General features: G+C 42.8%; 1 protein-coding gene and 1 non-coding gene across 4 annotated transcripts in view; one reads left to right on the forward strand and one right to left on the reverse strand.

Moving 5' to 3' along the window:
• Window positions 1-2,138: 2,138 nt before the first annotated feature.
• On the reverse strand, window positions 2,139-2,220 carry trnas-gcu (transfer RNA serine (anticodon GCU)). The gene has a single exon. It is a non-coding gene; the product is annotated as a tRNA-Ser (tRNA).
• A 1,646-nt stretch (window positions 2,221-3,866) lies between these two features.
• tnfaip6 (tumor necrosis factor, alpha-induced protein 6) overlaps window positions 3,867-12,166 on the forward strand; it is a 66,308-nt gene continuing 58,008 nt past the window's right edge. The window contains exons 1-2 of one of the 3 annotated variants that reach the window (XM_077616565.1): window positions 3,867-4,416; window positions 5,463-9,632. In XM_077616565.1, the coding sequence (XP_077472691.1) occupies window positions 6,254-7,213 (960 nt within the window). In that variant the 5' untranslated portion in view covers window positions 3,867-4,416; window positions 5,463-6,253 and the 3' untranslated portion in view covers window positions 7,214-9,632. Of the gene's footprint in view, window positions 4,417-5,462; window positions 9,633-12,166 lie in introns of those variants that run through there. The other 2 variants (XM_077616567.1, XM_077616566.1) reach the window with 2 other exon arrangements.

Below are 12,166 nucleotides of genomic sequence, written 5' to 3' on the forward strand. Positions count from 1 at the left end.
GGAGCTTTTCAGATATCAGAACTTGGCCCACAATTGAAATATTATTTAGGAATATAGTCATATTTTACTCACCAAAAATCCTTTTTAACTGTACACAATTATTTCGCTTCTGATCTCTTCCTTCATCACTTCAGCAATAGCAGTGATCAGGTCGTTTTGTATTTTGCCCGATGTGTCACTAAATACTTTATTACCAATTTCGTCATACGCAGTTTCTGGGTGTGATGACAAGTAGGCTTTTGTTGTTGATGATGACGACAGGGCCTATGTCCGATTATTATTATTAGTGGACAGGTGGTAATGTAAATCCGTGTTTTTCTCAGCAACGAGAGAAAGAAGTTCCATATAATTTCCTTTGTTTGGGGAGGCAGCACTTTCATCGTGTCCTCAAAATGAAAGTTCCTGCTTGCCCAGAAAAATGACGCAGTCTATCAAACTTTTTAAGATTTCCCTATTTTTCTTTACCTTTTCGTTGTGGCGCTCCGTTTCCCTGCACACTTGCTCGTTGAATTGTAACTCCACTTGAGTATCTCCAAAGGTTTTGGAGTGCACCGTTGCTTGTAAGTGTCCGGCAGAGCTTTGGTGTCTCATTGCTGCTTTGGTTAAACAAGACAAAGTTGCAAATCCAGTGTTGCTCCAAACACCATGTCGATCGGTGGCAAATAACAAGCTCTCCCAGCAATACAATTTGCAGTGTTCCTCGACGCCCATGAGCCAGGGATAGCGCTCGTAGTCAGCGCACTGAAAGTGGCAGACACACCCTTTTCCCGGCTGTAACAGGCTTGCTAGCTTCGGAGTTGACCGCCCTTTCTTAATTATGTCCATTTTTTTCTGGAAAAGTCTGTCTGGAAATTGGCTTTGCCAGCAAATCTGCAACCAAATCCATTTGTTTTCCTGTGTCGGCCATTGTGGGTGGTGTTTGCGAGCTCTGGCTGCCTCACTCTGGCTTTGGCTAGCTTACTAGCCAATCATAGTTGGTGAAAGCAATGACGTATCCCTAAGCCAGCAAAATGGCAATGCCTTCGAAAAAGCATTGTGGTGTTGCCACCTCGAAATCTGATTGGTTAAAAGCAACAGTCTTGTTTAATGCAGCAGAGCCCGCAGAACTGATTGTGAAGGCTTTGAGGCAGATTTCTGATCCTGGCAACAAATAATGGCTGAAATGTGATTGGTTAAATGCTTCATTATGAAAACACATCTGGAAGCAGTGCAACCAGGGGGAAAAGCAATGAAAGGAAGCTAACAGACCATTTGGAATAATAAGTATTGATGGACAAAATATTCAGATATTTCTTAGGCCAGCAGAGAAGGCCTTGAAGGCCATGATGGCCCGCCACTGGGTCACAGCCATCAAATTTGGCATTCGTTTTCACCGTGTCATGTCCCTGTACAAAACCATAATTGTACAAAAATAAAGAAATAGCATGCACAACTTCACTTGTAACATACCATATCAGACGGGATATAGACGGGAGGGATCAAATGTCATTGTCGTGCGATCTACCAATAGTTCCTTGGCGATCTACCGGTAGATTGCGATCTACATATTGAGCACTCCTGATCTAATGTCTCTCGAATCTGACAAAGAGGCATTACCTTACTTGGAATAAAGCTCTCAATAACCATTGCAGTAAATCTTCATTTTCATAATCTTCACTTCCTATTCATCGTACTGCACGTCTCTCATCATCTTTTTTTCGTTAAAATAAAGCAGACGAGTTATTGTCATTGTGAGTACAGTACTTAAAGTATACATTTTTTAAATATAGATTAGATTTAAATAATTAGAGTTCAGAAAATGAGATGAGATTTAAATATTTAATACATTACAGTATTTACATATGCAACGTTTAATATATACACTCGATATTTCATAGGCATGAAAACATTCATTCATTTTCTGAACCACTCACCTAGACTATCCCAACTAACTTCAGGCCGGAGCTGGAGTACACCCTGAATCGGTGGCCAGCTGATCGCAGGGTATGAGGAAACAAACGACACTCACACCTAGGGGTAATTTAGAGTGCCCAACCGGTCTACCATGCGTGTTTTTGGGATGTCGTTCGATACCGATGGGTCCTCACTCGTCCAGGTTCTGCTGGTTGACGCTCTATATAGCCCCAAAACAACTCCGACGACGAGGATGGGATTCGAACCCACGCGTGCAGAGCACAATGGATTAGCAGTCCATCGCCTTAACCACTCGGCCACCTCGTCTGTGTTAATCAGCTTTTGTTTTGACAGCTTACAAAAATGAGCAACCATCATTATTTACCTGAGGAGATGTACCAGCCTTTAAATCACATTTCCGTAAACATTGTAAAAATGTGTCATGACCCCAAAGACAAATGAAAAGGCGTTTCTCTTTTGACAAAAAGAAAGTAGGAAAACAGTTTGCAAAAGTAATAACACGACTTCACTCTTTTCAAAGTGCGTGACCAGTGTTAGATGACTTTCTCCTGAGCGCTCTGGGGTATCATTTTTGTATTTTTACAGTTTAGCAAATGAGCTTCTGTTATGAATCATTTGTTATGAAAATTACCGTATTTACTCTCATATAAGCGGCCCGCGCATGAGCCGCACCCTTAAATTTGCCTTAAAATTGTTGATTTTACAATTTCTCGTGCATAAGCCACCCCCTGATTCACAATTTTCACCTCCATATTCATGGTTTTAATAGGGAATACAAATGTGCTACTTATGAAAAATTATCACGTGGTATTTCTGAGATTTCTGTATGAATAAAAAGCATATTATTAGGGTCAATATCATAAGGAAGTTAGTATGCCCGTCTTTAGAAAATACAAAATATCAAATTATTCAATTTGAAGAAAAAAATAAGTATATCTTGATGAGAACCTGATGCTTTCCAATGACAGAAATTACAATTTTCTTACCAGAAGTTTAAGATGCTGTGGCAGCCATATTGCTTCTAATAAATATATAAAAATATCTTAATTCTCTCGATGGTTCATATTACTGCAATAGTTGTCACTTTCTAACAAGAAATAAAACGAAACTCTCTTGCATCATGGCATCATGGCTCATGGCATCATGGTGTCATGGTGTCATGACGTTATGTTGTTATGGTGTTGTCAACTTGCAGTTCTTATGCGCATATAAGCCGTACCCTCGATTCAGTCCTCATTTTTTTGTCCGACAAAAGCGGCTTACATGCGAGTAAATACGGTAACTTAAAGGTTTGAGTCATATTTGAATTCGCTTACTGAAGCATAGTTCCTGTCACTATCTGATCATGGGGGTTGCGCAACGTTCTTCACAAAACACAGTAGGTAGCTCTGGGTGTTTGTTGAATAAACAATTGTGCTGTATTCTGGCAGTTGTAAAACTTTTCCTGACCTGTCTAAATATCTTGTTTTTATGGTTCAATGGGAAGTGCCATATCTTGAGAATCTCTGTTTCAACAGATGCCCAAGTAAAGACCCAACAGTCTTTGATTTCAAACCAGCCATGTTCCTTATAACTGAAACCCACCAACTTGTATTCAAATCAACACCCAGTTTGGGCAGAGGCAATGAAGGCATTAAGAAGTGGAGTCAGAATGAGAATATTGACTTTTCACGAGCCAATAAAGACAACTGGTCATGGAAGCTTCAATAATGTCTTGCCTATATTTTTGTTGACACTTATTGTGAAATATGGAATGTATTTCTCTTGTATTCTTTAATCCTTTTAGCAACTAGAATATAATTTTACTGACGCCTACTGGTCAAGGCCTGTCAACACTTTGTATATAACACCTCCCCTTTTGTTGTCCCCGCCTAAAGTTTGTCTCCGCCTACCTTAAATAAAACCCCTCCCAGCCCTCAGGAAGTTTGAATTTGGCGCGAGCAGAGCTACCAAATGGACGTTGTGCTCTATCCGTCCGCCCGCTCCCCCTTGGGAAAGGGGGGGTGAACAAAAGACAAAGAAGCAAGCAGCAGCCATTTTGAGAAACGGCCTGCCATCTTCCACTCCTATCGGCCGATGGAGTTTAAAACTATTCCATGTTTGATGCTTGCTCTGCTTGAAGATTATTTTGATGGTGGGACCAAGACACCAGATCTTCCAGACCATAGAAAATAACATTGTAGTATATTGATACTATAACTGCTTAGTTGCATCAGGTTATACAGGTGTGTTTAACCACCGCCACCTAGTGGCCATTGGGTAGTACAGTGTGACCCGGATGTTGACATGTTTTGAGGTCTTCTGAGAGTTGCAATAAAGAAGCACGCACGTGTGCAAGTGGGCTCCGTCGTCTGGTGCTTTTATGGATATATTAACAGTTATGTATTAGTGCAAAGTTATCACAAACATCTAACAAATGGTGACACCCATCGTGATTTGGTCTGAAGGTCCAGATGAAACCATGACTTTCTTTTGCAGACTTTTGGGGGACAAAACAAAAAGGTAAGGAGATTTTAAATACTGCATAATTTATAGAAACATCAAAACTTTAGAAGAGTCTGGGGAAATATCTGTGATTGTCGTACTGGTGAGATAAGATTGTTATTGCTATTCACAGGAGTTGTATTTTTGTAAATTGTTGAGTTTTTAAGGAAAGTCGCGTCCTTTGTGGGCTGCGCTGAAAGATAACTGGTAATGAAGCTTCAATAATGTCTTGCCTGTATTTTTGTTGACACTTATCTGACCAGATCTTCCAGAACAAAGAAAATAACATCTAACAGTTCCTGCTAAAAAAAAGAAAAAAGAAAGCATCTTTCTGCAATCCACTGATTACTCGGGTGGTGAAAATGTGTCCTTTTGATTGGTTCCATTATTCTGAACCCATACCTGTAAAGCTCTGGCAATTGCTCCCCTTATTAATTGATGATAAACAGTACAAACGCAACTGGGGCACATATTTACTCACAGAGCACACTTAAAAGTCTAAAATTTCCCCCAAAGTGGACGGGGTGCCCAATCAGTCAGTATGCCTTTTGTATGCACTACATTCAAGATTCTGTAGATGTCTTTTTAAAAATTGTGCCGTTTAAGCGGCAGCCAGTAGCATTTGCTCCCTAAGTCCTCACTCGTATTCTGTGTTCTTACAGCTTTTTAAGTCCTCACTCGTATTCTGTGTTTTTATAGCTTTTTAAGTCCTCACTCGTATTCTGTATTTTTTCAGCTTTTTAAGTCCTCACTCATATTCTGTTTTTACAACTTTTTAAGTCCTCACTCGTATTCTGTTTTTACAGCTTTTTAAGTCCTCCCTCGTATTCTGTGTTTTTACAGCTTTTTTTTATCTTTTGTTTTTATGTTTTATTGTTTTTAATACTTTACTTTATATGTTATACTCAATACTTTAATGTTTCACGACTTAACTTTCAAGACTCGACTTCAAGACTTATCAAGTTGTGCAAGAGGCAGTCTTTGTTCTATTAGTTTAGTTTGTCTCTGCAAATTCTGGAATTTTTTTTACCCATCCAGCCATTTTCCGCTGTCTTACACAACAGGATCAGCTGTTAGCACTACGCAGCACCTGGATGCACCTGGACATCCCCGCGGAGTTAAAGAGGAAGAGAAGAGATGCAGAGCTGGACGGAAATGTCAGGAAAGAAAGCGACGCTTCAGACCCAGCATTTCATCTATTATTATGGGGAACGTAAGATCTCTCCCCAATAAAATGGAAGAGCGAACGGCGCTTACCAAACTACAACAACATTATACATTAATGACCTCCTCGACAAGTTCAACGATTCCACCCTGGTCAGTGCCTATGCAGACGATCTGGCTCTTGCTTGTCGGTGTAAGAACAAAGAGGAGGTGGAAAGCAGACTTCAAACGGAGGTTGAAAAAGTCTAGATGGGGAGTTCCGAGGCACACCTAAACCTTAACACCACAAAGTGTGAGGCGTCATTTTTCAGCCTGGACTCAGCAGAGGCCAAATGGCAACCAAAGATCTCAATAAATGGCGCCGCCCTCAAGCATAACCCCACCCCCACTTTCCTTGGCGTATCCTTCGACCGACAACTCACGTTTGCGGAGCAAGCGAATAAAGTCCGCCAAACCATGTCCAAAAGAACGAATCTCCTCCGCAAACTAAGTGGCACATCTTGGGATTGGCAACCAAACGACCTTAGAACGGTGTATATTGCCACCCAGAGAAGTCTCGCAGAGTACGCAGCACCGGCATGGCCCCCCTGGCTGGCCCAAACTCACCTCAAATCCCTTGAAACTGCCCAACTGGAAGCAGCCCGCGCCATAACCCACCACCTCAGGTCTACCCCCACTGAAGCAGTCCTACATGAGGCACATCTTACACCCCTCTCATCCCGCCTCAATTTGCAAGCACTTCTTAAAGCTGATGCCTGGAACCAGCTGCCTCCTTCTGATCCCCGACACCGCCTTCTCCATGAAAACGTCAAAATGCGGTTACAAAAGAAGCCAGACTGGCGATCTTCGACCATTCCCCGTCTTACCGCTCTTGAACTCCATACCCCTTGTACATACTCTTCCCACCCCTGTCCACCCTGGCTATTACGCCCCCCCCATCCAAACCGCCTTTACTGCAGTCTCTAAACACATGCCGACCATCATCCAAAGAGATAAGGCCGAAGAGCTCATCAGAAGCATGGGTGAACCGGACCTACAGATCTTCACAGACGGATCCACCAAAGAAGGCACTGCAGACGGTGGTGCAGGTTTCGTCGTCATTAAGGAGACTGCAATCATCCACCAATGGCATGGTGCCACTGAGGCACTCTCCTGGCTGAGGGAAACAGCAGACTGGCAGACATCAATCATCCTCAGTGACTGCAAATCGCTGGTCCAAGCTATGGGAAACCCCCACACGCAAGACCCCACCATTCGGAGACTTCAGGGTGACATCGCCCTTTTCCCTCCGCCTAAGCGACTACAGCTACTGTGGATCCCGGGCCACTGCAACATATGCGGAAACGACCTGGCTGATGCCCTAGCTAAACTTGGCTCGTTAGATGACCAAACCCATACCCCCCCGGACGCAGCCACAAGACGTGCCATCATCCAACGTGAAGATCGCTCCCCCCCTCTCCCACCCCCGCCTTTTGCAGACCTACACTACAAAAGTCACAGAGGAAGAACTTGCCCTATCGAAAGGAGACCGCACAGACCTGATTCGTTTCCGCAGTGGACACCACCCCCTGCTCCGCCGTTGGCTCCACCTTGTGGGGAAATCCGACTCGGATGGCTGCCGCCTGTGCGACGAGGAAACAGAGTCGTCTGAACACTTATGGCTCCGCTGTCCGGCCTTAATGACCGAACGCTACCATCGCGGCTTGGGCAACTCCCTGGATGAACTAATCCGTGTTCCAGTGGCAGCTCTAGCGCTGCTGAGGGTAATCCTCAGGCACCTGAGGTGAAAAAGAAGAAGAAGAAGAAGAAGAAGAACAACAACAACAACAACAACAACATTATTGGGAATGCTATATTATGTACTTCACGGACACCTGACTGAATGAACTAACACCGGACTCTCGTCTCCTTGGATGGTTTTCAGCTGGTGAGGGCGGACAGAAAAGCTGAGGAGAGCAGTATGAAGAAAGGTGGGGGACTAGCTGTTTTTATTAATAGCAGATGGTGTAGCCCCGGGCATATTATGGTGAAGGAGCAACTTTGCTCTCGAGATATCGAGACCGTTTTACATCCCCCAGGAGTTCTCGCACGTTATCGCGATAACTGTGTATATACCTGCTTCCGCCGATGTGGCAGTCGCTCGCGAGCTGCTTCACGCTACTGTGTTGCGGCTGCAGATGTAACACCCCCAGTCTCTCCTTATTATTTTAACCATGCTTCCTTGGCTTCTACTCTACCCACCTTCACTCAGTATGTGAAGTGCCACACCAGGGAACAAAAAACTCTTGATCTGCTGTATGCCAACACAAAGGAGGCATTCAGCTCAGTCCTCCTGCCCCCACTGGGCCGCTCAGACCACAACCTGATCCCCACCAACCACAAGAATCATACAAAGATGGACCGAGGAGACCAGCATGGTACTGAGGGACTGTTTTGAGACCACTGACTGGGAGATGCTGTGCAATTCACATGGGAAAGACACTGACAGCTTGACCCACTGCATCACAGATTATATAAACTTCTGTGTTGAGAACACTGTGCCCTCCAAGAAGGTCCGTTGTTTCTGTGGAGTATGTAATGTATTCTTTATACTTTTATTTAGTGTAGTCACTAGAATATAATTTTGCATAGACATGGCCATTACTGGAAATTTCCAGTAATGGCATCTATGGGTTAGGGGCGCGTCATCTACTATGACACCGTCCATTCCTTTGTCCATGTTTCCCGCCTAAAGTTTGTAACACCCGTTTCTATGTCACGTGATCTTTGTCAATAAAGTGAGCTGAGCTGTGGGGGCTGGCAGGGATTCAAACTGGTCAGGCAGGAAGATAGACACATCTTCCAGCCCTGGCCTCTCTTTGTCCCTCCTTCAGCTGAAGCTAGAAAATCTCATCATTGCTGCCTCTGTGTGCTTCCTCTGATTCGAAGTTATTGAATGTATATGGACTAAATCCGACAGTTTCTCCAAAAATAAGCCGTGGGTCACCCAGGATCTAAGAGCCCTCCTCAACAAAAATAAGAGGGCTTTTAGGTCTGGGGAGAAAGAGAGTCTGAAAATGGTCCAGAAGGAGCTGAAGAGAGCGATAAGGAAGGGAAAGGTCATCTACAAGAGGAAGCTAGGAAACCAACTTCAGAGAGGCAACACCAAAGAGGTCTGGAGGGGCTTGAGGACCATTTCGGGCCATGGGGCAACAGTGAGAGAGACCTGGAGTCCAGAGACAGGGAGTGGGCCAATGAACGAAATCAGTTCTTTAACAGATTCAGTTCTGCCCCCACTCCCCTGACCCCCCAGACCTGAAGCACCTCTCCCCCCTCTTTCTCCGCCTCCTCTTCCTCCCCCTCTTCCACCGCTCACACGTTAACCCTTCCCCCACCGGTCTCTGCAATACTGTTGATCAGGTGATAAGACAGCTTAAGAAGATCGAGGCAAAGAAGGCTACCGGTCAAGACGGCCTCAGCTCCAGACTACCGAGGGACTGTGTGGATCAGCTGGGCAAAGTGATTCTGCATATTTTCAACCTCAACCTCAGTCTTCAGTGGAAAACTTCCTGTGTGGTCCCAGTTCCAAAGACTGCGAACCCCAGGGAGCCCAACCACTTCAGGCCGGTAGCATTAACCTCTCACCTGATCAAGACAATGGAGAGAATCATCCTGAATCACCCCAGCCCCCTGGTGAATGGTGAATGCTGGACCCTCTGCAGTTTGCCTATTATCCAGGCATTGGTGTGGAAGATGCTACCCCCTACCTGATTCACAGGTCTCTTTCACCCCTGGAGAACACGGGAAGCATGGTGAGAATGATGTTTTTCGACCTCTCCAGCGCGTTCAACACCATTCAGCCAGTCCTACTGAGAGGGAAACTGGAAGAGGCTGGAGTAAGGAACCACCTGGCTGCATGGATCATCAACTTCCTCACTGACACACCACAATTTGTGAGACTTTAGGACTGTACGTCTGATGTGGTAGTTTGCAGCACAGGGGCCCCACAAGGCACAGTGCTCTACCCAGTCCCCTTCTCCCTCTACACATCGAACTTCAAACACAATACAGACACCTGACACCTCCAGAAGTTCTGTGACGACACCACTATTGTTGGACCAGTGATGGACGCGAATGACCTAGAGTACAGCATGCATGCATATATATATATATATATATATATATATATATATATATATATATATATATATATATATATATATATATATATATATATATATATATATACATTAATTTATTAATTTTCATTTTAGAGTTTTAAACCTCAGCAAATAATGCTTTTCCTTTTTTGTCACCATTGAATTTGGAAGGTTGATCTTGTCAACTATATATATATATATATATATATATATATATATATATCAGTGGCGGGCGGTGCATTTTCTGGTAGCGCCTTCAACGTATCAATCCAACCTCAAAAACTATTTTATTGCTATAAAACCTCTACTGCAGCTACAGATGCGACACATAAAAAATAATCAATAAATTAATGCACAAAAATGGGGTAAAATCTACTTCCTAGCAGCATTTCATGATTAAATACAAATACTGGAGCTTTTCAGACATTAAAACCAGGCCAGGGGGTGATTTTCCCGGGAAAAGACAGCGATGAACGTCAATGGCGTACGGGCAAACATTGCCCGAAAATGGGGTAAAATCCAGCCGAAAACAGCATTTATTGATTAAATACAAATACTGGAGCTTTTTAGACATCAGAACCGGGCCCGGAGTATCATTTCCCCGGTAAAAAGACAGCGATGAACGTCGATATGTCCATACGTGAAATGACAAAAAATGCACTAAAATACTAAAATTAGGTAAAATCCACTTCCTAGCATCATTTATTGATTGAATACAAATACTGGAGCTTTTTAGACATCAGAACCGGGCCCGGAGTATCATTTCCCCGGTAAAAAGACAGCGATGAACGTCGATATGTCCATACGTGAAATGACAAAAAATGCACTAAAATACTAAAATTAGGTAAAATCCACTTCCTAGCATCATTTATTGATTGAATACAAATACTGGAGCTTTTGAGACATTACAACCAGGCCAGGGGGGTGAATTTTCCCGGGAAAAGACAGCGATGGACGTCAATGGTGAAAGCAGCATTTTGTGATTAAATACAAACACTGGAGCTTAAATACAAACACTGGAGCTTTTCAGATATCAGAACTTGGCCCACAATTGAAATATTATTTAGGAATATAGCCATATTTGTAATTTTACTCACCGAAAATCCTTTTTACACAATATCCATCCTCCTTTCTTTCTTCCTTCTTTCCTATCGCCATCGAAGCTAATGATGAAAGTCGAGCCTGTCCTGTCATATTTCCGGCATAGTCCGTTTTGAAAATGGCATTAAATCAACACAACAATATACTATTTGCTTGTGCAGCTAAGTTAGCGTGCTGAAAGTGCCCCACACACCATTTTCCCGGCTGTAACAGCCTTGCTAGCTTCGGAGTTGACCGCCCTTTCTTAATGATGTCCATTTTTTTCCTGAAAAAGTCCGTCTAGAAAATAGCTTTGTGAGCAAACAGAATCTATTTGTTTTTGCTTCTGTCGGCCATAGTGGGTGGAGTTTGCGATCTCGGCTGCCTCGGTACTGCTTTGGCCCGCCTACTAGCCAATCATAGTTTGTGAAAGCAATGACATGTCCCAGCCAGCAAAATGACGATTTGCGATTCGAAAATGGAGATTTGCGGGCTAAACTCTACGTGCACTAAACAGGTGAAAGTTTTGGTTTCGCCTATGAACGCCTATGAAAAATCATTGTGGGGTTGCCAACTCGAAATCTGATTGGTTAAAAGCAACAGTCTAGTTTAATGCAGCAGAGCCCGCAAGAACTGATTGTGCAGGCTTTGAGGCAGATCTGATCTGACAACAAATAATGGCTGAAATGTGATTGGTTAAATGCTTCAATATGAAAACAAACATCTGGAAGCAGTGCAACCAGGGGGAAAAGCAATGAAAGGAAGCTAACAGACCATTTGGAATAATAAGTACGTATTGATGGACAAAATATAATATGATTCAGATATTTCTTAGACCAGCAGAGAAGGCCTTGAAGGCCCTGACGGCCCGCCACTGATATATATATAAAAACATGTGGGATACACTCTGAACATTCAAATCCACATACATTAATTTATTCATTTTCCTTTTAGCGTTTTAAACCTCAGCAAATAATGCTTTTACTTTTTTGCTGAGGTTTAAAACTCTAAAAGGAAAATGAATAAATAAATGTATGTGGATTTGAATCTTCAGAGTGTATCCCACATGTTTATGTACCATAGATACCATACCATAGAGATCAGCTATAGAAAAATTTGATTTATAAAATCACCAAAGAGAGAACATTTTTTGTGAATTTAAACAATTGTCTTTTATTATGCTAAATTGGACTGAACTATTGTAGAAAGTGGTAAGATTTGGAGTAAAAGCCTATTTAAAATGCTTTCTATATGCAGGTTTAATGAGTGGACTGTTATAATTAGATACAGCTATATGGGTATTGCAAATGTTTTATTAGAGTAAATATTTCCGAGGAACAATGTTTAACCATAAGTATTAAGGATTTGTTTTATGTTTATATTAT

This window comes from Stigmatopora argus, chromosome 13, assembly GCF_051989625.1.
Source record: "Stigmatopora argus isolate UIUO_Sarg chromosome 13, RoL_Sarg_1.0, whole genome shotgun sequence".
Taxonomy (NCBI): domain Eukaryota; kingdom Metazoa; phylum Chordata; class Actinopteri; order Syngnathiformes; family Syngnathidae; genus Stigmatopora; species Stigmatopora argus.